We start from the raw sequence: 27,007 nt of genomic DNA on the forward strand, positions 1-27,007 counted from the left end.
AACCTATGCTACAGTTAGATGAAAAATAAAACTCACGAAAAAGTAGCAGCTTCTCCAAAATGGTGATGATCAACGATGGCCGCTACACTCGCTTCAACTATCACTGAATTGGCCAGGCAATCTAAAAGACTTTGCAACTTCCCAAGGGTCTCTGCCAATGTGCTCTCCTATGAAGTCGCTCTTCCTCAAACCCATGCATAGACCACCGCATTCAGGCTAAGAAAAAATCCCAAATTCCATCAGTACAACCAAGAACAGATATTGAGAGAAACTTCAGTTAGGCCTAACAATTCAGCCTCCGCCAAGCTGAAATTAAACATGAAAACAGCAGGATAACATGAATGTTATTGGAGCATAACAAACAAATTGACGTTGACGTCCAAAGTCAAAATGATTAAGTGATCAAAAAGAATAAATCGACAACAACTAAAATTTTATAATTTGATTTAAATTTATCGTAGAGTTATTGTTTGTTTGTCTATTGATCGATAAGACGCAACTATGTAAATTTAAATCAATCAGCCATTAGGAGATCGGCCCGATTGGACCGGGCTATTTAATTGGGCCGCCACTCACTTGAATCCCTCCGGCCACTTAACATGACAATTTCCCCTAACCGACTTCTCGTTCCGCGGCCAATACATCCTTCGCTCTCGCTCCATCCGTCGATTGATCTCTCTATGCAACTGGTCTCAAAGGTACGCTAAATAGCTTCTTCAGATCCCCTTGTCTTTCTTCGAGGCTCTCCTTTCCTCAATTTGATGAAGACATTTGATTCATCGCAGCGTCGTCGCCTCGATCTCTCCTCTCTCCGATCCTGAAATCGATCGACTTGGAAACCCCAGGCATGCGGGACTATGAGCCCAGAAATAGGGTTTCCTTCTCCTGGAATCGCAGGTTTTATCTTGGTCTTACGTTGATTTGAGCCGCAAGACGTCGGTTTTTGGCTGGAGATTTCGCAAGCGAATTCGACTCTAGCTTTTATCGTAGCAATTCTGCGATTAGATTGATTCGGTGACAATAATATCAAGTTTGGGTGGTGTTGTTTGGCCGAGTTCCGTCGCATTTTCGGTGGATTGTTGCGTTTCTAGGTATAATTGGACATGAATTCAAGACCGGGACAAGCGTCTTATCGTGATCGGACGCAGGAGTTCGTCAAGGCTGTTGAGAACTTGAAGACGCCCTTTTCATTGGTAGCGGATGCTTCGAACTCAAGCACTGGATCTATCTTGGAGGGACCAAAATCTACGGCCTCAAACCAATCGGGGTTTAACAGGAAAGCTTCGAAAATTGGCCTTGGGATTCATCAGACTTCACAGAAACTTGCCAAGCTTGCGAAATGTAAGTAATTATGATGTGTCAGATTGCTCTTTTTTCTTACAGATGAAGATGATGTACAATTAAGAAAAAGGTATATGACAAATTTGCTAAGATGAGGATGTTGAGATGGATCCATGGTTTACTAGAAATAAAGCTATAATACTTACTTTCTCAAACAATTAGAGATAATTGCAATTAAAGATAAATGAAGTGAATCATTTATTGTGGCATGAACATCCGATGCACCAACTAACAAAGTGAGTTATTTGTGGTTAATCAATTAATCATGTGAGAGAACTTTCAATTTTTCAATTAAAAAAATTGAAAGGAGTATGAAAGCTTTGATTTAACTGGTGCTATTGTCCTTAATAGAGCTTAATAGTCTGTGCATCTACCACTGCCAATAATTTGTGCAAGTCATCTTTCTCTTAATTTCTGGCCTATATATGTCTGTGTATTAGATGACTATATGAATCCTAGATATGTCAGATGTTCATTTGTTTCCTGTTTATTCAAATGCCATATATTGAGGTCCTTTTGTGTTTGCACTTTGTAGTGGCAAAAAGAACATCAGTTTTTGATGACCCTGCTGTAGAGATTCAAGAACTGACAGCAGTCATCAAGCAGGACATTACTGCTCTGAATTCTGCAGTTGTAGATCTGCAACTCCTCTGTAATTCACAGAATGAAAGTGGGACTATGTCCAAAGATACTACCAGTCACTCAGCGACTGTTGTTGATAATTTGAAAAATCGCCTGATGAGTGCAACGAAGGAGTTCAAAGAAGTTCTAACCATGCGGACTGAGGTAAAACCAGTGATACATCGTCTATTTTGGCTTGACCATGCGCTTGTCGTTTCTTTTGTTTTCTTATCTTGGAGCATAAGTGAGAGTAGTTAGCTGGTGCTTAAAGGATTGGAAATTTGTCTATAGAACTTCAAGGTTCATGAGAACAGAAGGCAGTTGTTTTCTTCATCTGCTGCAAAAGATGTAACCAATCCTTTTCTTCGACAACGACCACTGTCGTCCAGGGGAATTAGTGACTCTAATGCTCCCTCAGCACCATGGGAAAATGGCTCAACACATTCTTCTTCTTTGTTTCCCAGGTAATTTGGAAAGATACAGAATCCATCTGCTAAGCTTGCTACTGTTGGGCCTTATAAGTTGTTTGAGGAATTGGATAAATTTAGTGCACTGCAGACATAGTGTTTTGGTTTTAGTGTTGTATGTGCCTATGATCCTGAATTTATTCTACAAGACTTGTCCATTGACAATCTGGTATTAATTGATTTTGATTTTCTTGGTTGACAGGAGGATGATGAATGGGGAGCCATCATCGTCAACTCAACCTTTGATCCAACAGCAGCAACAACAGCAAACGGCTCCAGTACAGGATCACTACATTCAGAGCAGAGCAGAAGCCCTTCAGAATGTTGAATCAACAATTCACGAATTGAGCAATATTTTTACACAACTAGCTACGATGGTTTCACAGCAGGGGGAGCTTGCAATCAGGTTCCTTCTTTTATGTCTTGGGGATTCTTTTTTATACGTTAATTGTGTGTTCACCAAATTAAGATCATAGTTTTGAGTTGAACTTCTATTCATGTTTAAGATTTGACTCATAAGCATCTTTGATATGATTCATCTAGAAGCATCCATTTCTAGAATTTAGATACTGCCAACTAACTATTTTTATGCATATTATGGAATGCACACATAATTGTATTTATGGGTATAAGGATAGTTTGCTCTAAAATATGTACATAAACATTCACTGCCGTTGTTAATTGAGGTAATGCACTATCTCTTACTTGACATGTTTCATGCTTATTTTCCTTGCTTGGAGTATCTGTTTTATCTTTTGAAAAAATATGGTATTAAATTAGTTTAGAAATATCTTAGTGGTTAGTGCACTGTAGAGACATCCTTGTTAAATCTTGAGTTTTGAGTCTGTGTAGGAATAACTTGTCTTGTATGCAGGTTAATGAAATGGAAGAATTTATTTTTTTGTTTAAATCCCAATTCAGAAACTCCAAACTCTTAATCATGTATAGATTCATTATCGAACCTTTGATTCTAGGCTTTGCGAAATGCTTGTAGGTTTAGGATTTTGGAAGTGTATTATTTACAAATGTGTCTGTTGGTAATGTATACCACACTGGTAAATTAGGTACTGTTCTATGATCTTGTTCCTGCTGTTCAGATGTTTAAAAGATCAATTTTTTGTACTATCATTTGTTAATATCGATAGTAGATCAAGTTTACTTAAAAAGTGAACAACAAATAATCATCAGAGCTTGTATGGAAGGCTTCGTATTGTTGCTACTGCTAGCAAAATTGCAAAGAAGCAGGTCACATTTGTTCAACATTGTTGATTTTGATATACCATGAATTTAGATGATACTAAATTCTCATTGAGGTTACAAAATATCAGTTTTAGAACTAACTGATTGATGTTGACTACGGAAGGATTGATGAGAACGTGGATGACACATTAGCTAATGTGGAGGGAGCACAAGGCGCGCTGCTCAAGTATCTCACCAGTATATCCTCTAATAGGTGGTTGATGATGAAGATATTCTTTGTCCTCATGGTTTTCCTTATGATCTTTTTGTTTTTTGTTGCATAATTTTATCTATCTTATCTCTAGTGCGACCGTCGTGGTGTCAATGATCCGAGTAAGTTTTTGTTTCCCGCAATTATTTTTTTTTACAAATTCCAGAAGGTTAAGGTCGGATTTGCTATCTCCCTACCCTTTGTTTACGGTTGTATTTTCTCCCATACAGGGCACTCGATACTAGTGTTTTCTTAGCACCTGTTGTTGATTTAATGGGAATCAGACCTATTAGATCGAATAAAGCTCTCTTACATACCTCTGTTATTGATTCTGCAGGGTGACAACTTGGTGCTGAGTATATCTGATGATGTATAGCAATTATCTCTTGAACATGAGAATTAATATAGGGATGAATTGTTTGTCACAATTGCTACCTTTGTTTACTACGGTCTTCTGTTCGTTATGCAAAGCCAGCCCTCCCACTCTCTTTTTTTAGAAAATATTAGATTAGATAATGAATAGATGTTGATCATTATGACTATACACGGATCATAAGAACTGAAAAGATCATACATACTATCAGCCAACTTGATATGCTTCAAATATCGATGCCTACATTGTGCAACGATGTGGAAGGAATGGGTGTGTCCTCGTGAACCGAGGAATCATAGTGTCTTTCTCAAATTGACATGTGACTTGTAAGTATGCGAGCAACCGAAATGGGCTCAATCAAGGAGCAAGAATGAACTGTTTTGTCATAAATTGCAAACAAGCACCTTCTTCACATGATACTACAATATACGACAAGAACTCATAATTGTTTCAATTAATTTAGTTTAACTACGCACATTATTTTTGTTATTGAGAAGTTGCATAAGGAGTATCAACGGAAGAAGTCGCTGATATCTTGGTCAGCCCAATATAGTTCGGACTCATATGCATAAGGTTGTCGAAGATATCTTTGAGGTGAAAACATCGAGCTCCCGATGTACCACCTACACAAAAATCGAGGTCGAGAGAGATTTCTTGACTCGATTTCTCAAACGCTCTAGTTATTAACTCGTGATATATGAGTGGTAAAAAAAGGTAACTCTCCAAAACAGGTCCACCGATAATAATATCGATCTACCTCTCCACCATTGAACGTCGTATCCGTTGACCATGACTTCTACGACTTTTTTCCTCAATATTTTGTTGCTAGAAGGAGGGCCCAATGTTGTAGGAATGATCACCCGCTGACCCTCTCAATGAACACCTAAGTGAAGAGGCTTTGCCCTCGACTTATAGTACATTCACTTAAGGAAGGTTGTAGCTACACTTTTTGCACATGGGCGCATCTACCTTGGCATAGACGTTGATGTTTTACTGGCGTCTGACCCATGTCTCTCACCCCCAAGGATGACCTTAAGCCACATGCTCATTTTCGTCGAGGTGTTATTAAATCTCACTCAATAAGTACAGACGCTAATAGGCATGATATAGGTGTCGCGTCGCTTTTGCCCTAGTTAACTTAGCAGGCGATGCCACCAGCTCAGTCGTTATCACTGGCTCCACCATGATCGGCATCAACATTCATCATGGTTCCCGACCTAACATGGTGTTGACATTCCAGGAGCACTTGAGACCTATCGAATTGTCGATCGAGGAGGTACTTCGGTCCCCAATCGTGAAATTTAGCGGATTGCACCACCACTCAACCATGCTTAAATCTGAGGTCTAATCAGTGGAGTCGATAGAGTATTCCTTACGAATCCAACTGCAACAAATGGACCGACGTTTGGAGGAGATGTGACGAAAGTTCCAATAATCAAAAGGGGAAGCACTGGTTGACCCCACCTTAAGTCGGTCATCATTCTCCTAAAATCTATGAGGAACTATTCTAGCGGACTTCCGTCTCCCATTCGTGGACGCATTTGATAGCAATGCCAACCCAACGGAGCATATTACAGCTTTTTGTGTCCAAATGTCATTTTATGACATTTCAAACACCTTGATGTGTCGCACCTTCCCGACCATGTTAAGCGACCCAATATGAGAATGGTATGCCCGCCTAAAGTCATTTTTCATTGGTTCTTTTGCCCAGCTCACGAAGGTGTTCAAACTTCACTTCCTCGGAAACATACGCCCGTAGACATCAGCAATAATGATCCTCTGACTCAAGCAGGGGGAGAAAAAATGCTTGTAGATTTTGTCACTCGGTTCACAAGCGAGAACTGGGGCGTGCTAGATGCTCATCCGTCACTCATAATATAAACCTTCATGATGAGACATTACTCATAATACAAACCTTCATGATGAATCTAAAGCCCTCTCGTCTTTTCTGGTCATTGATAGAGAGACCACCGATAATTTCACTAGAGGCACTTCAAATGATCAATCAATACATCACCGTCGAGGTAATGGTTTCAAGAATGCGTGAAGAGTCACACAAGAGGCTGAAGTAAGAGTGGCCACAATCAGCCCCAACCTTGATGTCACTACGATGAAGGAGAAATGAACGACCACAATTACCTCGCCTAAGGCCGAACTAACCCTCATAAGTATAATTAGAACTAAAATTTTTCTACGGATAGAAGAGAATTGGCTTTTAGAAGGCCCTCACTAATGATGACCCTATTGGTAAACAAGATATATTCAAATACTATTGGTTCCATCGGAATTACGGTCATGACACGAAGGATTGTAGCGACTTGAAAAAGTATATTAAAGAACTTATACATCGGAGACATTTCGGGCGGTTTGTCCGAAAGCACGAAGAACTCTCACCGCAACCTCAAGGGCCGATGGAGAGACAGATTGATATTATCATTAGTGGATCCATCTCGAGAGGTTATCTTTTTTAATCACTCGTGTCTACGTCTATATACTTCGAGTTACTAACTTAGGTATCGCAAGGGTCGAATTCAAAAACCTCTCGTGACCTTAGTTTCCATGCAGGTGACACCTCGAGAGCTCGACATTTATACTTCGGAGGTACCTTAGACAACCTTGCATATATGGATCCGGATTATATTAAACTGATTAAGACAACAATAATTTCTTCCCTCAACAAAATTAGAGTAATCGGATATCATTTACTCATATAACTTATGAATGGTTGAACGATCGAGTAGATTTTGATCCCTGTAACTAATTTTTGCCTTGCAATTATTAGAATAGCATTCTTTTTTATGTCAGCTTTCTTTTTTAACTATATTTTATTATGAATTTAGTTGACTTTATCCAAGCAAAACTGCACTCTTTGGACACCTATTCTTACAGGATCTAAAAAGAAAAAAAATAGGTTAGTGAATAAATGAATATGCAGGCAAATGATTATTGGTGCCAAAGCACAACTCAGGATGGCACAAGAATAACTCAAAAGATAATTTATTTGATAATAAAAATAGATTTATTTTACTTGCTTAAAAAACATCTATGCGACAAAAGGTCTCTACGACTTTAAGATCCACTATGCAAAACATCTCTGAAATGCTTATATACTGGTAAATTTGTTCTCTCCAGTGGAAGTGTTCCCACACTTGTGAACAAGCTAATTCCAGCCAATCTAGTAAATAGCATACAGTAAACATTCAAATACCATGAACAGTTATCCTGTTGTTTCAATGATTCACCTTCCCTAGATTTATCCTTCATCACACACTAAAAGCATCCAAGTTAATTGCACATCCAACATCATTCAAGTTGTCTTCAACCTCCAGGAATCTGTTGGTCCCTGAGATTAGCTGGCTGAGAGAGGAGGCAGGACTCATGATTTATGTCAAACATCAATGTCATGGTGGTAATGCCAATGGTATTAAAAGAATCATGTGCCACTGTTTGCTGCAAAAACAAACAAGGAGACTCATCAAGATAAGAACCCATCAGAACATGGGTTGATGGGGTGAGATGGGACTAGGAGCCTTCACAATAGAGATGATTAGTGAATGGTTACTCATGTTCCCCAACTCAATGTAGGGAGTAAAACCCCAACAGTCCAAGTTGTTGGATTGTACCACAAGCATGATCTGATCACAGCTAACCTCAGATAGGTATCACAAAGAAAGGAGCACATAAATTAAAAGCACAAAACCATGGTACTCAATCCTACCATTTGATGAATCTCAAAATCCAACACCACATGCTCCTTGGACAGCTGCTCTAACTAGCTCATATCTCAAATCAAATAGCATGCTTATATATCCAAAGATTACAGCCGAAAAGAAGGCACTTGGATTTAGAATGAATGAACCAAAACTACTTCTTTGCCAGAATTATGCATATCAAAGCTTTGCCAGAATGACATTTCTAATTATAATGCATACTTTTAAGTGCTGATGATCTCCACCTAGTAATATGTTGAAATTAAAACTTTTTAAAAGCAACAGAACCTAGCCCTCAGCAAGTTCAGCAGAATCCTAGTGGATAAGCAGTCATATATTTGATCATGAAAACAAATATATGAAATCAGTTTTTGTATCTGAAATAACTGAGAACTTGTGAACTACCTGCTGAAATCCAAGACAAAATCGAAGGCAAAACAAGGCAACATTAGACACACATGTCGAAAGTTAGCTACAGATGAATGATTCAATATACACTTAAATTTGGCATAAGCAGCAGCATAAGAAGATGACCAAATACAAGCACTCAGATCTACAAATTGAACATGTATAGACACAATTGAAAGTAGTAGTGAAGAAAAACTTTGAGAACCTACTAGTGTTCGTGATAAATAAAAAGAACAAAGTATAACAAAAGAAAACAATCCCATAATTGTTTTGGATATCTTGCATTTCATGCTCTCTATACATTCATTTCCCTGCACCTACTTCTCATTATCACTTGCTCTGTCAACCATTTATTCACAAATCCAAACATATATAATAATTTAAATTACTATGGAGAGGTTGCTACCATTCCCACCCTCCCCTTATCTTTGCCTTCTCAAACTTTGCTTCATTTCCATGATGGAAGTCCCATGCATTGAGCAACAATCTTCAGTACAGTTTGCCTCTTTCATCTAAATTCTCCAAGCTGTTTTTGAGAAGCAACATAGGGAGACATAAAAACATGGCTAATAAATTGAACACTTGATGGAGCATAAGAATCCCAAATGAATGAAGAAATTTCTTGTCCAATGGAGGGTGGGACGAGGACAATTCTCAAAAGAATCAATAGATATGAGGGGGAGGTGGTGATGCATATGAGACTCCGACCACGGGTGGCAATGGACCTTCATAAGGTGCTGGTGGAGGTGGTGGCTCAATGCAAGGAGGTGAGGGCGGAGGTGGCGAGAAGTAGTGATACACCGGTAGCGGAGGTGAGTATTGAGGTGGCGGTGGAGAATAATAATGCATGGGTGGTGGCGGTGACGGTGGTGGTGGTGATGGAGGAGGGGGGGATGGCGGAGGCGGCGAAGGTGGCGGTGGCGGGGGAGAATAAACCGGCGGAGGTGGAGACGGAGGAGGCGGCGAAGGTGGCGGCGGCGGGGGAGAATAAAGTGGCGGAGGTGGAGACGGAGGAGGCGGCGAAGGTGGCGGCGGCGGGGGAGAATAAACCGGCGGAGGTGGAGACGGAGGAGGTGGGGATGGAGGCGGCGGCGGAGGGAGAGCCGGCACGAACGGTTTGCAACGGAAAACACTACAGTCCACCGGGTGCGCCAAGAACGACTTGCATTGCTTCTCCGACCGCTGCAACGGGCGCTCGGGCAGGCAGTTCCTCTTGTCGTCGAATGACTGCACCTTCAAGCAGGACGGCGGCTCGCCGGTGAAGAAATTATATGAGAAGGTGAAGTTTTGAAGGTGCGGTAGCACGCAGATAGACTCTGGAATGCGCCCCGACAACAAGTTGTGCGCGACATCCAGCTGTTCCAGGCTGACCATGCCTCTGATCTCCTCCGGTAGCGGCCCTAGCAGCTGGTTGAAGCTGACGTCGAACACGGTCAGCTTCCTAAGCAGGCCGATCTCCGAAGGGAGGCAGGATCGAAGCCCGTTGTTCATGAGGATGATCTCGTTCAAGGTGTTCGACATATTGCCGAGACTGGCTGGGAGGCAGCCGCGGAAGCGGTTGTTGGCGAGGACGATGACGGAGACGGGGGAGTTACCGAGGTTGTCGGGGACGTCGAAGGCGAAGCGGTTGTGGTTGATGAAGATAGCGTCCAGGGGCTTGTCGAAGAGCTCGCGGGGGACCGCGCCCTCGAACTCATTGAAGCGTATGTCAAGGAACTTGAGTGAGGGGAGATCGAGGAGAACACGGGGGAACTTTCCGGCGAAGCGGTTGTTGCTGAGGTCGATCTCGAAGAGGCGACCGAGGTTGCAGAACTTGTGGGGGACGGTGCCGCAGAAGCGGTTGGAGTTGATGTGGAAGAGGGCGAGGTCTGTCAAGAGGCCGAGCTCCTCTGGGAGGTACCCGGCGATGTCGGCGTGGTTGAGGTCGATGCCGGCGACGACGTTGAGGGAGCTATTGCAGGGCAGAGGAGCGCAGTAGACACCACGGTAGGTACAGACGTTGGGGCCGACCCAGTTTCCGGTGAAATTCTGGGGGTCGGACAGGATGGCCTGCTTCCATGCCTGGAGGGCGACGTAGGCGTCGCGGAGGCGGGGGTTGGGGAAGTGGAAGGAGGGGTCGACGCTCACCCGCTCGCCGCGGTCGCCGTACTCATCGAGATAGTACAGCAGCTGCCGCCTGCGGATGAGTCCGGCCTCGGCGTCCGTGAGGCCATGGCTGCTGAAGGCGGCCGCTGTCGTGGCCGCAAACACAACAATTGAGATCAGGAACAGGAGGACCAGATGATTCTTCTCCGATCTGCTTCCCCTCTTCATCTCATCCTCGAACAATGATTACAGGAATTGGGATAGGAAAAGAGAAGGGAACGAGGTACGAGTTGGGAGGGCAGATGGTAATATCTCGGAGTACGAGCAGCTCCAAAGCTCGTGAAAGCTTTTTGTTATCGAGGGTATTGGGAGGGCTGATGCGTGGCTGCCTCCGCTAATCTCGCTTCTATACCCGCGCGCCGGCCGGCCGATCCGTCTTTTGGTTCAATTTAAAACGAAAGCTGCTTGGTTCGGCTTTTTTTTTCCGGTTCTTTTATTTAAATTGATGGGCGGATTAGTTTCAACGACTTTATTAGCTGGATTCGAATGGGAAAGGAAGAGACATGGAATAAGTCAAAGGAATGTACCGCTAGACCGAGACCGGCTTAATCATAATTGAGAAGGCTTGCAGGCCGGTTTAATTTGGGGTGGTTTTGTCCGTTGATTAGGCGGACGCGGAGAAGAGAACGGCGTTCATTTTTTTAGAGGGCGCACCTTTCGACTTAAATGTCTAAAATGCCCCTGGTGCAGGTTCCGAACCGACGGCCAACGCGGTGGCCATTTGGCGCATGGGGGCAGGGAGAAAAGACGAGCCGTTGAGGATAATACTGTCATTTCGACCGTCTCATGTGGACGCGTGCATGGATGATGCGGGCTCAGCTCGAAGCCGACGGGCATGTGCGCGGGCCCCACGAGTCGCGGCGAGTGCGCCTCCCCCGACCTCGTCACGTCCCAACTCCTGTTCCGAATCCAAATCACCCTCCGACGTGGTCCAAATTTAGGCAGCTGGCCCTCCGCGATCACCATCACTGTGGCCAAATCCCTCCTACGATTAGTTCACGAAATAACCAGCGAAAAAAAACATATTACGGCCTCTCATCAAGTAGTGGAGCCGTTCCTGTTGCTAATCAACGATATTAGTGGGACGCCACACAGCTCATGTCCTCATCAGAACCACAAAAAAAAAAACAGCAATAATAATAATAATAATAAAAATGTGATCCAATACATATAGATCGGTATATGCAGTGTTGAATGGAGAATTTTATGCGATGCACAAGCAAAACGTATTGCTTTGGAACTCCGCCGTTTCACAGCTGTTCTGCGATAAGGATCAAGTTGTCACCTTTGGCTACAGCCATGCATGACTCATTTTCCTGGTATCACTGGGAAGGTTCTCCATACGACCAGACTAAGCCATTTGTGTGGGCTGTTGTATCACCTCTCGAAGAGCGATTGTATGTTGACGATTAGTTGGACTCCAAATTGATACGTCACATTCTAATGGTGCATGATCAGTGTGATTAAAAGCCTTGAGGAGAGGCTACACTAGATAGCAAGGGACGGGTTATGTTCTATGTATCAAACAAAGGTGCGCAGCAAGAAACAATTGAGAGCTAGGTAGATATGGCCCCCTCCATGAAAGAAAAGTAGAACCTTCCAAATGCCAGTGGGCAAGTAGCTGTACTCCAATCTCTAATCTTTCCTCCATGGCTCCTCCGTCGCTCGACCTCATCCTTCCACTTCTCTCTTATCTTCTCAATCCAATACCCCACACACACACCCGAGAGAAGTATCGTCATTATCATTCTTATTAATATTACCAAATGTTATCTCTTCCTGTGTGGACATGGAAACCCAGTTTGACTGCAGAACGTGAAGAGAGGTCGAGGACGGCCGGTGGTTGCCAAATCACCTCAAAGTCTTCCACGTATTGCTCTCAACCCCATGTGCTCCTCTTTCTCTCTGTCTAAGCTTGACAAAGTAAGAGAGAGAGAGAGAGAGAGAGAGAGAGAGGTTAGCATGATACAACAGTTCCATTCCCTAAAAAGTCATACTTAATCCTTGTATTTTATCAACCTTTATTTGTAAGAGGATCATAAAGTACATTCTCTCATTAAACCAAAGGAGAAGGAAACTAGAAAGAAGCTTCATGATTGAGGCTCTTTTAGCACCTCCATGATTGAGCTGCTTCAATTATCTCCGCTGTTGTTAATCTTATTCTTCCTTCTGATAGACAAGGCTCTGTTTTCCTTTTGTTCGGAGAGTTTGTATAGCTCAACGATGTCGTAGATGGTCAATAAGCACGCATGTTAACATGCATGTTAACAAAGAAGGAAGGTGATGAGGAGAAGACAATAGAAGAGGGAGGGAGTCAAGGAGGAGGAATTGGCGACCGCAATTTACGCGACGAGGACCAGAAAAGCTGCAGACGACGACGATAGCGGGGCCCGCTGGATGGTGTCGGTTGTCGTCGCGCCTCTCTCTCTCTCTCTCTTCTCCATTTCATAACTGTTCTGATGGGGAAAGAGAAAGCCTACGAGTTACGTAAACGCGTGTTTGGTTCGTGCAGACAATAGCGTGGGCAAACAGTTGCACATTCATTGAAGGGGAAGTGGGAGCCAACTAAGGAGAAGGAGGTCAACCTTCTCACCCTCGATCATGACGATGATGATGGTGGTCGTGATCGCATGTCCATCGCCTATACATGATCATATCATCCTCTATTGCTTTCTTCAGTATTTTTATGAATTGTACTATTAAAACAATATCCTAGAAAAGGATCCATGATGAGGACATTACATCTTCGAGTGTTCAACTATTGAGAGATGCAACTCAACTTTCCTTCCATCATAATATTTTAACTGAATTGATATCCCATCACGGATATATTAAATTTTGACTAGTACATATGTCATGTTCCATCCATCAAGGGGTAAAAATGAGCACAGACATTAGTAAAATGATAATTATGTTCATAGAGTTCATGACGACAACACATTTGTGATGAAAAGGGATGTATCTGCCTGCTTTAATGGCCGCCGAAGTCGTTCGTGTTGGTGACCATCTCCTCTGGCCCGTGTGCTTGTGTTCTACTGTTGCCGGATAGCTCTCTTCCTTCTAACAGCAGCATGTAGTATGTGTCTCTGTGATAAGATGTCGGAAGTGATGTCTTCTCAGTTTGTCCAAATGAGGAACTCAACTAGTTGGACCAAGATGAGCAAGACACTGTTGGATTACTTGCATGCTCAGACCCTCGTTAACAGATAGATATGGATCATGAATCATGTCTCCCCTGTCATATCATCAACAACATCTTGGTGCAACAGTTTGTTCCATCATATCATCACCTTTTAACACTGTTTGTGCATCAGTATGGATACCAGAACTCTATTTGGACCTTAGCAGATACCTGGTATCCAAATCGGAATCATATTGGACCTTGAATTGGATTAGTTTTCAGCCACATTAGGTGTATATAGATGGCATCCCACATGCAACTTTCTGATCCTGTAATGCAGCGTTGCCTTACTAGAAAGTCAAGAAACTGAGGATTCCACTGACAGTCTGCAGCAATTAAACCGCTCATATGCCTTCTGAATCGAGTCAACAGAAGGGAACATGTATTGCAGAAAGAAGGGGAAGACTTCCTGCCATCTATCACATTGGCATCTGTAATACTTCTCGTAGATCTGCATGCAACGAGAAAATACCATACTGCACAGGTTATTAATTCCCAAGCTGTTCTTAGAACCGACATGTGCTGTTCTGCATTCAACAATCATAAGCACCAGATAGATATCACCTAACCTACTGACATGAATGATTCCAGATAGCGATATCTAGGAATCCTCAGCAATCATTTGCAATGCTGATTGCACTGTCGGTAGCACCTGCATGATCAATGCAGGTAACAGATACAAGTCGAAGTAAAAGTAAAAACAAAGAGTGAAAATTAGGGTTCTTAGCAAAAAATTCCAGACACCTTCACATTAAACACCAATGCACCAGCTGCACTGTAGCAAACATACCACTTTAAGTGCTCTCAGCTATTCATTTCCCTGCAATAAATGGCACCATTCAAGGGCTCAGTAAGCCTACAAAGTCTTCTCTAGAGTTTAGGTGATCAGCAGTCTTGACACACATGAACTAGAAAAGTTGGATATATCTCTCCGACAGTTGCATGAAGGGAACTGCAGCTACAGTTTCTTCTTGTTCATACCTAAGGAATTATTGAAGGCCAGGGGCCAGGAGATGGACATATAGTGACTGCATGCATGTTTTCCTCTTGGCAACCTGATCACAGTGTAAACATGAGCAATCTAATGTCACATATAGTATGCATTGATACTGAATTAAGATAGAACAAGTTAGATGAATCATATGGAATAAATTCCCCTATTTCATAAATAAAAAACAATTAACACTTAGACTACAAGATGTTGAATTTTCACTACTACTAAGTACATGATGATAAATAACTTTGGTTGAGGCATTAACTCAGTCTGCAGGAAGTAGGACCTCTGCTCTTCATTGCCAGCAGCAATTAAACCAATTCAAGAATGCACCTTCCAAGTTCTAACCTGGTAAAGGCATCCAAGAAATTTTTGGCCATACATGATAAAATCTGCGAATAATGAGAACAATTTTTTTGGAAAATGTATTTATATATGAATGGTTATTTTGCCAAATAAATATGTATACATAGGCAAAATATGGGCCATATCACACAGCAGAACCGATTGGGTTTCTCATGAATTGGGCCGGTCACGCGGCCCGTATAAATTCCGGTTTCTTCAATCTGTCATGCATTTCAAATCATTATAAATTCCGGTTTCCGGTCGCCTTCGAAAGCCCCCTCTTCAAGGATAAAACAGTACGACCTACTTGATCGTCATATCTGATTCCGATCAAACCTCGGAAGGTTCGAGTTTTTTCAGTCGTCGGATTGCGAAGAAAAGGAACTTGTTCTGATCTTTAATTTGTTTTCCTCTGCTGCAGGTGATGTGCAGAGTGTCTGGATCCTCTGTGATTCCAACTGCTAAGTCCACTCTCATGGCAATTGTAATTGTCGAGGTGTGCACAAATTTCTTGTCGTTGCCAATATCATGCATGCTCTTGTAGAAACCCAATAAGGGGGTTTTGTAGAAATATTTAAAGGTCGTTCGATTCTTGACTCACGGCTTTGTTGTTGTTATTGTTCGATTCTTTCCAAACAGAAGTGTATCGGTAAGAAAGAGTTCATGCTTAGCTTAAAAGTTGTGCCTGTTTATTAGGGTTTCGAAACAGTTCTACAATCCATTCCCATTGTTAATTATGACCGTGAAAGATGTTGAAGACGGAAGAGCTGCAATCATTATAAAAGGTCGGACAAATAGAAAAAAAGATTGTATTTGCGGTTTCAAGAAACCAAGAGGTCCTAAAGAGAAACTAGTCTTTACCGTGAAAAATTATGATCTGGGAGGTCATGAATTCATTGGTTAGAACTCTCCTAATCATGCTTTATCTTCTCCTAATCTTATCATTTACTCTTTCATGTGTTCTCTGGTTATTGAATTGGAAAAGCAAAATAAGATGCTGCCAAACAAATGATCACACTTTTTATCTGTGAATCTTCTCAGTTACACTTGAAAGGGGAACAAACAAATGTTCAGTCAATCAATGTTGATTCATTTATTGTTGGATAGATCATGTTTGTCAGCATTCACCTTCTAAGGCTTACTTTTCAATAAGCTGGAGCAAGGGGGCAATTTCATGTACGTACAGTTGAAGATTGGTTGATATATGAATTCAAAAAATGTGTTTAGTATTTCAATGAAGTCATGATATGGAGATTCCCTTTCTATTTGGAACTAATTTTTGCTTATGGTAATTGTCCTACTTTCAACTATGCGAATAAACCATGAACATTATAAATGTGGAAAACCTCATATGTTCTGTTAGGTTGTGTTTTTACTCGACTAAATTTCCCTTTGAACATGATTTATCCATCTAGTATGTGGATGAGAACAATTTTTATGATTTATACTTCTATTGTAGCTCTTTATTCGAGGACCTCAAGTTATTGATTATGCTATAGTGAAATGAAGAAATCTTATAGCTAGGACTTAGAACCTTGACCATATGTTGTTACAGCCTCAAAATCCATATCCATTTATTTCTTCTCAGTTCATATTTGAAAGACAAGGATGAAATATTTTGCCTTCAACTGTTTTTGGGTGCTTCAGTACTTTCTCTACCGCCAAGGAGAACCATAAATTGGAGTAACTACGGACTTGACATGGAGATACTTCTCCAAAGCATGCATTCCACTGTCCCTCCCGAATCCACTCATCTTATATCCACCAAAAGGGCAATCATCATCAAATGCAAAGTAGCAGTTAATCCAGATGATGCCTGCACGAATCGATCTTGAGACCCGGTTGGCTATATTGAGGTCTTTCGTCACAATCCCAGCTGCCAGTCCATATCTTGTATTGTTGGCTCTCTCAATTGCCTCCTCGATTGTCCTAGCAAAATAACAAAGGTGACTTGAAGAAAGCTTTTGTAGCAGATAATTCTCTTTTCTGAAGGTGCAGTGTTTTGTAGTGCTTTTGAAGTGTTACTTATGCTTATTCTCCTCTTCATCTTTTGTGTGGTTACTTATTATCACTATGACCAAGTTAAGTTTGATCCATATATATCTAGGTGAATCAGAAACTAGATGTTTTGTGCTAGTGGATTACCTCCAAACTAAATTAGAAACAACCAGATGTTTTTGAATCAAAATCTTTTGCCTGTATTGTACTATATTTTCATTAGTTTCATGATATTAGTACCCATTATTTCCTACATACGTTCTTTGTGCATATGTCAAATCTTTAACATTACATGCTGCATTTGCCTACAAAATGCAAATGCACATGATTTCTGTGAAGCATACTTGAATCATCTATACTGTATCGTATCAAATGAAAACGCCAGTAAGAAGACTTACTTGAACTTCATAAGGGACATAACAGGTCCAAAGATTTCATCTTTAGCTATCAGCATATCATCCTATCCAAAATATTACATGATATTAGGGAGGAATTTCTAATTTGCATTCTAAAAAATTATTGAATTTTACCTTGACATCTGTGAAGATTGTGGGTTCAATGTAGAACCCTTTCTCACCACAAGGCTTTCCTCCTGTTAGCACGGTAGCTCCTTCTCTCTTTCCGTGATCAATGTATTTGAGAACTTTCTCAAATTGCTTCTTATCAACCTTCATGATGATAAGGGAACTTATGAGCATGACATATTTGTGAATGAAAATTGTCAGTGAGGATTTCATTAAAGAAGATCACCTGGGGTCCTTGATGAACATGGGCATCAAATGGGTCTCCTACTATCCAGTTTTTTGAACTTTCTGCTATTTTTCTTACAAATTCATCATAGATTCCTTCTTGCACATAGACACGTGATCCTGCCACACAAATTTCTCCCTGTAGTTGCATATGACTGTCAATGGTGTTATCTTCCCGTATGAAAACAAAGACTACTAGATATAGATTGGGTGAAAGAACCATCCATGCCTTGTTAAAAAATATGGCTTTACGAGCAAGATCAACAGCCATATCCATATCTGCGTCATCGAAGATAATAACTGGTGACTTCCCACCTAATTCAAGAGAGACAGACTTCAAATTGCTTCTTGCTGCTGCCTCCATCACAAGTCGTCCTACTTCTGTCGATCCTGTGAAACTAACCTAATACCAAAGAAAATATAATTGGCAAGCTAATCCACAATGTAGTGAATCTTTTAGAAGTTTTGGAGCCAGGTTGATGATCTATGAATTTCAATAAACAATACTTAAGATGACTCAAGACATATGTGATGGATGACTCAAGCTTATGAGACATTTGTCACAAGTCAGAGATTACCTTGTCCACATCCATATGAGCAGTAATGGCAGCTCCAGCTGTGTGACCAAAACCAGTGACAACGTTAAGAACTCCATCAGGAATACCTGCCTGCAATATTGATGGAATTAGTCTAATTTCTTCTGATCTCATTCCAGATACATCATATTTGACTTTGATTCATACATCATATGACCCTTTAATTCAAACTATTGTTCTTTACCAGTGTCAGAGTGTTATATCTGCTGCTAATGATTTATATTCATACTTGATTGGTAACCATGTTGCTTAATAAAATGATGCCTTGTTGATTGTTTACAGCAATTTCCTGTTAAAAACTTATACGAGAATCTTTGCAGGTGTTTTTTGAGTTTATGCCAAATGTGCTATGATCAGGAAAGCCATATTAGAAACAACCTTTACAGGTAAAAATACAGAAGTGATTTCATATACTATACCTGTTTAGCCAAGTGGGCATAGTAGAGAGCTGTGAGTGGGGTCTGTTCAGCTGGCTTGACGATCATTGTGCAGCCAGCTGCCAAGGCTGGGGCGACCTTGAAGAAGAACATGATCGTCGGAAAGTTCCATGGGATTATGTGACCGACTACTCCGATGGGCTCCCGCAGTGTATACCCCTGAAACTCTCCTGACATCTTCAATGTCTCACCATGGATCTTGTCAGCTGCCCCTGCATAGTATCGGACCATGTTCGAGGCTCCCGGCACATCAAGAATCTTATTAAGTAAGAATAGTTTTCCTGCATCTAAGCACTCCAGTGCAGCCAGTTCTTCAGCATGCTGATCAATCAGGTCTGCATATTTCATCATAATCCTCCCCCTTTCCTGATCAAAGTAGAAAGAGGTAGATATGTCTTATAGTTATTCTGACATTCCTATATTTTAGATACATGTCTAGTGGGTCAACATTCATATGCCATTTCAAGACTTTTGGAATGAAATGAATTTTGGGATTTGGTTCCTTGCCTAAGAAAATGAGTAGTCAGTGTTCGATGATTTTCACCATTCAGTCTTACAGATATATGAGTTTTGACTAGACTTGAGCACAGATCTTTATTATAGTAGCTTCAGAGCACCATTATGAGATCAGATGAGTTGCAGACAGTCCTTTAGGTGAATGTTATAGCTTGAAGCTTTTAGAGACTGATTTATACAAACTGAACAACAATTATAGCATGACAAGATCTTCTTATCAAAAGGAGAAAAATATATTAGAAACTCTATCTGGAGATATCATTTGATTGATTCCGAGTTCTGCATGACAAGTTATTTTCAATCTACCATTGAAACCGCATTTTGCTAAGTAGTTGGTCAATCATTTTCAGGATGCTCAACATCAGCATGGTGGTTGCTTTAAATAATTAAAAGGGAAAGACAACCTACAAAGCCAGACATGCGAGGCCATTTGCCATGGTCAAAAGCTTCTCTGGCTGCGTTCACTGCCAAGTCAACATCCTCCTTGTCACCGGCAGCTATGTCGGCAATCACTCCTCCAGTACGTGGGTCTCGTGTCTCAAAAGTTTTTCCTGTATCAAGTATAATTGAAGTCAGATATGATTTGGGAAAGTCCCAAATGTGTTTCTTGTATCAGCAACGATGTAAAAGATTCATATATGGTTGATCATATATATATATATATATATATAGGATGTGACAAAATCTTTATCAACTAAGGGCTAAGCTAGCCAGCACCATTTTGTGTCTCAAATTTTGTTTCTTTCCAATTGTCGTGAATAAGTACTCTTGTTATTCTTTTTTGTGAAAAGCCAATTATATGCTTTTGCCTTTTGGTAGATGAGGACAATTGACAGTGCAACTATATTTAGTTTTCCAACACACTTACATTTTGTGTACCACATCCTCAACTGTTAATGCCTCTAAAAAAGGAGACAGATGCCATCATGACAAGGCAACACAGGATTTTGATGTAATTCCAGCACTTTCTAAGTTCTAGTTGCCCTCATTTAGCGAACTTATGTGATCAAACAGAGAAACCCAGAAGAGAAAGAAAGAGAAGGCTCGGCGACAAGGAAGACGAGTGCTTCTTTACCCGAGACGGCGTCGACGAAGCAGCCATTGATGAAGAGCTTGGTGAACTTGATCTCGGGCATCTTGACACCGTCTTCTGTGCTGCCATTAGCCTCGCTCGCCATTGCCGAGAGGAAGGGAATTGCTCCCAATGCTTCAGGCTTCACGTTTTAAGGTTGGTGTTGCTAACGCTGTGCTTCTCACTCGATGTTGGTAGCAGGCGTGGATGGCACCATTCCCACCCATAAATTTAATATTATATCCACACCTCATGTTGTAGATGGCGAATGATTGAGTCAAACTTACCGTTTTTTGGGAAACTCGAATTTTCTATTATTCAATTTTGTTAACATTTATATTTATTTTAATTCAACAAATTTGAATGGTTAAGTTTCTTTGATTGGAATTGGATCTGTAAAAGGACTGTGGATTTCTCAGTCGATGATTAATTTCTTTTCCATAAGTCACAAAATATGTGTTTTTTTAATTATTTTTAAATATTATTCTTTTTAATTTTGTTAATTACATCAGATTTATTTTTTCCAAATGTTTACCTCGACAATCTAAGGAATGATTTTGGCCTGATCTGATTCAACATAAAAGTATTTTTTTTAATTCGATTATCCTTTTAAATTAGACACATAATTTAAATACTTCGCGATATAAGATAAAAATCTAATTGGAAGCACAATGGTTGATAAAAAGAATTTATGATGGATATTTAAGTTGCAAATTAGAGGATACTGACGTGAGTTAAATCACAACATGGTTATTTCTTTTAAAAAACCCCTTATTTTGGGTATTTTCTAAATAATTATCTATATTTTATTTTTTTTAAATCATACTCCTAATTCAAGAATTATCCAAATTATCCGTCCTCATCCATTGTCGCCTCCTCTATCATCGTCATTATCGATTCCTTTTCCTTCTTGTATTATCATCCTGTATCGTCTTTATCATCATCCTGCACAAGAAAAGAGGGGGCACGAGGGCAATCATCGAGCCTCGCACCTTTCTTGTGAGAAGACTGTAGGCGACAAGTCCAACGAGACAAATGGATCGACTTTGAGAATGCATTGCAATTACTTTAAAAAGGGTTTTCTACCATTTTAACCCCTTTACTATTTGGCTAAATATTTTCTTATTTTTATTAAAATAAAATAAAAAAAACTCTCATAATATTTTCAATAAAACATAATGCATATAGTTTCAATATATTTACTAATTAAAGTCTGAGTTAGAGAAACATAATTCAAAACTTAGATTCATTTCATTTTCTTCGGATGAAATTTAAGTTTTTAAAAAACACTTTACATATTGTAGCACCAAGAAATTTATTTCAATAAATGTTTTATGTTTTTAATTTTATCTACCAAAAATTCCTAGAGATTGAATTTTGTTAACATTAATATATACTTTAATTAAAAAAACTTTAATGGTTAAGGTTTTACGTTTCTTATGGGTTTAATTAAACCACCTATAGTTCACAACCGAAGAATACTCGATCTTATTCTTGGAAAGCATATTAAATCATACACCTATCCGAAGCCTCCCGATTGATTTCTAAATCTTATTTTTTGTAATTCATTAATCAGATCGATTATGTTTTGTTTTTTTGTTCTTACCCTTAAAGACCTCCAAAGAAATGAGAGTCTAAAATTAGTCTCTTCGCCAGCGTTTCATTTTGTCAGTAGCTTTGTAGTGTTTCTTGTTTGTGTGAGGTAAAATGGCGGGGTGGGCGTCTCACCGGTCGTCCTCTGCGTGACGTCCAACAATGCCAGCAAATACTCATGTGAAGATAGCATTTGACAGCTTAAACAACACGATGAATGATGCCAAACGTATTGATCCATACCGATGAGATCGTGTGATCTGTGTAGCCAAAATTTAATCCAATTGCATACAAGAAGAGGTTCTATGATCGCATCTACCGAGTTTGTAATAAGATGGACCGGTAAAGATGATTTTTAGCTGTCTTCGCCACCACACAAATGGATGTATATAAAAGGGAGATTTTTCTGATACTCTCTTTTGTTTTCAATTCTTTTTTCGATGCTGACATTTTTAGTTTTCGATGGATTCAGTGTTCGATGGATTCCCCCTCCTTCTTGCACCATTTAGTCAGTGATCTCAAGCTACGTGTCCAAGCCCCTGAAGTCAACATGTAGATCTTAGACTATCTCTTCGTCATCCTGATGCTGGTGGCCAAGAAAGAAAAAGTCTTTTGTTCTTGATCAACTTGGATCTGTATTGAGATATCAGCTGACCCCTCTTGTAGACCATGATTCTTCTTCATGAGCTTGAGAGGAAAGATCTTAAGATGATCTGTGATAAGGTTTGTGTCCTCTTCTCGGGATATTGATGTCTTCTGGCTTATTCATGCACCGTTCCTTTTTTCTTCTTTCTTTTTCCTGAAAGATGAAGAACAATTTACATTCCCACATCTCTCTTTCTCTCTCTCTCTCCTCACGATAGGAGCTGCACAAAGTCGTAGGGTTTCTCCAGCGAAACAACAAATACGTTCATCACATTCCTGTAAGTACTCCCCGCTGCATGAATTGTTGATGCCTGCGGGAAAGTGATTCTTTTTCTTTTTGGAGTTCCTGTGATTCAGTCCAAGTAATGACATCTGCAGAAGAAAGACTTGCACAATTTCTTGATCCATCGAGTGGATGCAACAGCACATCTACACACATTCCCAAGAGATGCTGAGCTTTAGAATTCATCCCAATTGAAGATTTTGCCAGTATAGAAGATCATCTCTTGAATAAAAAAAATAAGTAAACATTATCTACAAATGATAGATGAGATTATTTATTCATACTTTGGGTTTTACCAAAAAAATGAGTTGCAATTTTGAGATATAAGAGAAGTTATTGGTCCTATATGCAATCCACAACCAAGAAAAGGAAAAGATAAATGATTTGATGCAAAGCAGGTCATTGTTTTTTTGGCCCAAAAAATACACTACTTAACATTCTTTACATAAAAAAAGAATCAAAGCACAGCTTGGAGTTTATAGTTTCCCAGCTGTGACTAAATAACTTGGTCTTTATCAAAGTTGACTAAAATATGGGCCAAAATGGCTCCACTTGACCTCCTCAATCACTCCTCTCAATGATCAAATCCATCTTATAACCTAATGATGCATCTCGACACAATGGTGGCATATATTGGCTTAGAATGTACATTTAGTGAACAGATATCTCCAGAGTAAAGAGTAATAAGCTCTCAAAGCATGAGATGATCTTTCTGATTTGAGGTCTTACAACAAAGACGCAGTCAACCCTGAGACCTCCCTCTCGTGTGTTTGGATGCCAGCTTTTGTAGGAGATCCTCAAGAGATCCAGCCAAAAGGCAACCACCCCATTCTCCTCTTCCTCCATTCTCTTTCCTACCACCTCCCTTGAGACAGCGGCCATTTCTGAGTTGGCCTCGTTTGAGGCCCTTCTTGCCGTTCTGCTCTCCCCTCTCTCCTGTCTTCTCTTCGACTCCATCTTGAGGCATTCTTGATCGGATTGGATTCACGTCGGAGAAGGCAGAATCACTTCCCCGATCATCGACGCTAAGGATTCAGTTGTGGTATTAGCTTGCATGCCTGACTGACATCGACATTAGTACTAACATCCCGAAAAAGAGACAATGAACGACCTCCTCTCCACCACCTCCTTCAAGCAGTACACCAACCTGAAGCACCAGGTGCAGATGGACCAAATGGAGGCGGGCATGAGCGGGCCGGGCGCCGACGTCGGTGCTAACCTCGAGAGGTTCTTTGAGGAGGTGGAGAACGTGAAGAACGACCTCCGCGGCCTCGAGAGCCTCTACCGCCGGCTGCAGGAAGCCAACGAGGAGAGCAAGACGGCCCACAGCGCGAAGACGATGAAGGCGGTCCGCGCGCGCATGGACGCCGACATTGGTCAGGTGCTACGGCAAGCTAAGGCGGTGAAGGCCAAGCTCGAGGCGCTGGACCAAGCCAACGCGCAGCACCGGAACATCCCCGGATGCGGCCCGGGGAGCTCGGCGGACCGGACTCGGACGTCGGTGGTTAGCGGGCTGGGCAAGAAGCTCAAGGACCTGATGGACGACTTCCAGGGGCTGAGGACGAGGATCGCGGCGGAGTACAAGGAGACGGTCGGGCGGCGGTACTACACGGTGACGGGGACGCACGCGGACGACGACACGATCGAGACGCTCATCTCGTCGGGGGCAAGCGAGACGTTCATGCAGAAGGCGATCCAGGAGCAGGGGCGGGGACAGGTGATGGACACGATATCGGAGATCCAGGAGCGGCACGACGCGGTGAAGGAGATCGAGAGGAGCCTACTGGACCTGCACCAGGTGTTCCTGGACATGGCCGCGCTGGTGGAGGCTCAGGGCCACCAGCTCAACGACATCGAGAGCCACGTCGCGCACGCCAGCTCGTTCGTTCGCCGGGGCACGGTGGAGCTGGAGACGGCGAGGGAGTACCAGAAAAGCTCCCGCAAGTGGTTCTGCATCGGCATCATTGCCGCTGCTCTCCTTATCACCTTCCTGCTGCTTCCCGTTCTGACCACCATGATTAGATAGGAGAGAGAGAGAGAGAGAGAGAGAGGAGCGGGAGTCATACTTTCTCTATCTGTAAAGACAATAACCTACACAGATTTCTTTTATCGTTGTTGCAATGGATCTTTTCTTGGATCCCGGTCACTACAAAAACCTTAGAAGTTTTGATAGTTCTGACATTGCTGCAACGGATCATCTACAGTTCTTAATATGTTGCGTGACCGAGCTGAGCATGAACGAAGAACATGGGCTTGTTGATCATGAGCATGAACCGATGCATCAAATTTCGCCGGCAAAAATGAATAAGATTAGTGCCAACAGTAATTACAATAATAATAAGATAGATTCACATTGAATCACACTCAGATATTAATGATCAACATATAATTGAGAAGTTAGTTTTGGTCAACTTCTACTCATCTACCCACGTGCATAAAAGTCCAACATAAATTGTTTGAGACTATCTCCCTAGTCATCCACATCGACAAAACGTCAAGAGGAGGACGTTGGGGTTGTTGCATATTATTCTCTCTAAAACTAAGTATAAAAGCTAATATCCGATGCTATACTAATTGGTTCTCTTTTTAAGAAAAAATTCATACCGAATAAGAGAACTTGATCACTAACTCGAGCGTCGGAGAAATCAGATCAAAAAATTTCTCTTGACATCAATCTTTGTGCAAGTGGCACCTTGAGATCTCGATACCTTAAAGCCATATCAAAGCCACCTCAGATACTCCTGCACACTGTAGTTTAAACTTTATAGGAACGATTTTGCCTCATGCTAACTCATTCACCACAAAGGTCGATACCTAAGCAGGGCCGCAAGTCACTAGGCCCAAAATGGCATCGTAGTGAATTCTTATGTGCCTTGCATCAATGACTGACAATAACTGTCATATCTTATCAAGATCAATAATTGTCCTATCTTATCAAGATCAGAGACCTGAATGATTAGGCGATTAACTTGATCTTATCCCAAGCTAGCTAGTAAGAAGGCTTAGGGATCAGGTATAAAAAGAAACCTATCAGCTCATGTCGAGAGGGGATTCTCTACACGTTAACTCAGTCATACAACTTACACTGTTGTCTTCTTCCCTTGGCTAACTTAAGCATCAGAGGAGTCATGTCAGGTAACCCCTGGTGTCAGCCTGTCATGCAGGATCGTCAGTCGCCCAAAGACACTTGGATGACCCATCCTCTAGTGAAGGACCTCACAACCGAGCATATCCTAGTTCCTCTACCCGGTCTCACTGTTTTAAGGCCAGATCGATCTCGATGAATCATTCGTCTCTCTTGTGGGGGTTCTTATATGTCAATTTGCCATATAAGAACTCTCACATCAGCATAGAGGAGAATACAATGATGAATCTGCACCGTCAACAGTGAACCAACCATGTCGACTTACCAGTTGACGATCCTCATGACATTATCATTCCGACGCTATGAGGGTTAGAACGTCGTAGGCACACCCTTCTGTTACTCCTTCCAATAAACGTTCGAGCGAAGAGATATTACCTCTAGTCCCAAGCCCCCTCAGGAAGAGAAGGCACGTATCCCAATTTAATATAATGATGGCTCTGCCTCATCTCAGGCATCGAGGCTCTATTCACATCTACTTATCTAGGGTTTTTCCCCTCGGGACTAGAGACAAGTCTCTTGCTCATCCCATCAAAAGCATTCTTGAGCCTCACTCAACGAGTCCAAACTCTTACTAATATAATGTAAATTATCACCCCACTTCTCCCTCAATTGACTTAGCCAATAATCCTAGTGTAACATCTCACCCTCGGATTGCCAACTACACTTTTTCCACACTTCATCTTCCAAGAGGGACAAGTGCAACATACTGCTAAGACACATCATGGCCCCATGCCTCCGCCTCATCCTCGGCACCAAGGATAGCCCAGGAAACCAGGCTTCAGCAGCCCTGTGCCTCTACCTCATACTCAACAACACCAAGGACAACCCAAGGAACTAGGTCTTAGCAACCCTATGCCTTTGCCTCATCCTCGATAGTGCCAAGGACAGCCAAGGGACCTAGGCTTCAGTAGCCTTATGCCTAAGGCTTGTCCTCGGTA

General features: G+C 41.5%; 4 protein-coding genes and 1 long non-coding RNA gene across 8 annotated transcripts; 3 read left to right on the top strand and 2 right to left on the bottom strand.

The window, feature by feature from the left end:
* The first annotated feature begins 547 nt into the window (after positions 1 to 547).
* Positions 548 to 4,195, top strand: LOC135641730 (syntaxin-32-like). Its single transcript, XM_065157389.1, has 6 exons — positions 548 to 698; positions 786 to 1,341; positions 1,877 to 2,127; positions 2,254 to 2,426; positions 2,632 to 2,835; positions 3,793 to 4,195. The coding sequence occupies exons 2-6, from the start codon at positions 1,104 to 1,106 to the stop codon at positions 3,950 to 3,952; spliced, it is 1,026 nt and encodes a 341-aa protein (XP_065013461.1). The 5' UTR covers positions 548 to 698; positions 786 to 1,103; the 3' UTR covers positions 3,953 to 4,195.
* Positions 4,196 to 8,611: 4,416 nt separating this feature from the next.
* LOC135641067 (leucine-rich repeat extensin-like protein 3) lies at positions 8,612 to 10,882 on the bottom strand. Its single transcript, XM_065156087.1, has one exon. The coding sequence runs from the start codon at positions 10,681 to 10,683 to the stop codon at positions 9,034 to 9,036; it is 1,650 nt and encodes a 549-aa protein (XP_065012159.1). The 5' UTR covers positions 10,684 to 10,882; the 3' UTR covers positions 8,612 to 9,033.
* Positions 10,883 to 15,285: 4,403 nt separating this feature from the next.
* Positions 15,286 to 20,025, top strand: LOC135640086 (uncharacterized). 3 transcript variants are annotated; one of them, XR_010497166.1, is made up of 5 exons: positions 15,286 to 15,379; positions 15,457 to 15,531; positions 16,683 to 17,027; positions 18,699 to 19,148; positions 19,682 to 20,025. It is a non-coding gene; the product is annotated as an uncharacterized LOC135640086 (long non-coding RNA). The 3 variants fall into 3 exon arrangements; XR_010497165.1 differs by having other exon boundaries at positions 16,683 to 16,981; XR_010497167.1 differs by having other exon boundaries at positions 16,683 to 16,981; positions 18,699 to 19,081.
* LOC103986978 (aldehyde dehydrogenase family 2 member C4) lies at positions 16,540 to 20,572 on the bottom strand. 2 transcript variants are annotated; one of them, XM_009405140.3, is made up of 9 exons: positions 20,407 to 20,572; positions 19,740 to 19,882; positions 18,798 to 19,181; positions 18,361 to 18,450; positions 18,012 to 18,185; positions 17,784 to 17,921; positions 17,564 to 17,701; positions 17,432 to 17,493; positions 16,540 to 16,964 (listed from the first exon to the last, which is right to left on the bottom strand). In XM_009405140.3, exons 1-9 carry the CDS (start codon positions 20,507 to 20,509, stop codon positions 16,691 to 16,693), a joined length of 1,506 nt encoding a protein of 501 aa, XP_009403415.2. In that variant the 5' UTR covers positions 20,510 to 20,572; the 3' UTR covers positions 16,540 to 16,690. The 2 variants fall into 2 exon arrangements, with proteins under 2 accessions (XP_009403415.2, XP_065010289.1); XM_065154217.1 differs by lacking the exon at positions 20,407 to 20,572 and having other exon boundaries at positions 19,736 to 19,872.
* Positions 20,573 to 23,814: 3,242 nt separating this feature from the next.
* On the top strand, positions 23,815 to 24,950 carry LOC135640245 (syntaxin-124-like). The gene has a single exon (XM_065154509.1). The coding sequence runs from the start codon at positions 24,027 to 24,029 to the stop codon at positions 24,948 to 24,950; it is 924 nt and encodes a 307-aa protein (XP_065010581.1). The 5' UTR covers positions 23,815 to 24,026.
* The last annotated feature ends 2,057 nt before the right edge of the window (positions 24,951 to 27,007 follow it).

Source organism: Musa acuminata, chromosome BXJ3-6 (assembly GCF_036884655.1).
Source record: "Musa acuminata AAA Group cultivar baxijiao chromosome BXJ3-6, Cavendish_Baxijiao_AAA, whole genome shotgun sequence".
Classification (NCBI taxonomy): Eukaryota; Viridiplantae; Streptophyta; class Magnoliopsida; order Zingiberales; family Musaceae; genus Musa; species Musa acuminata.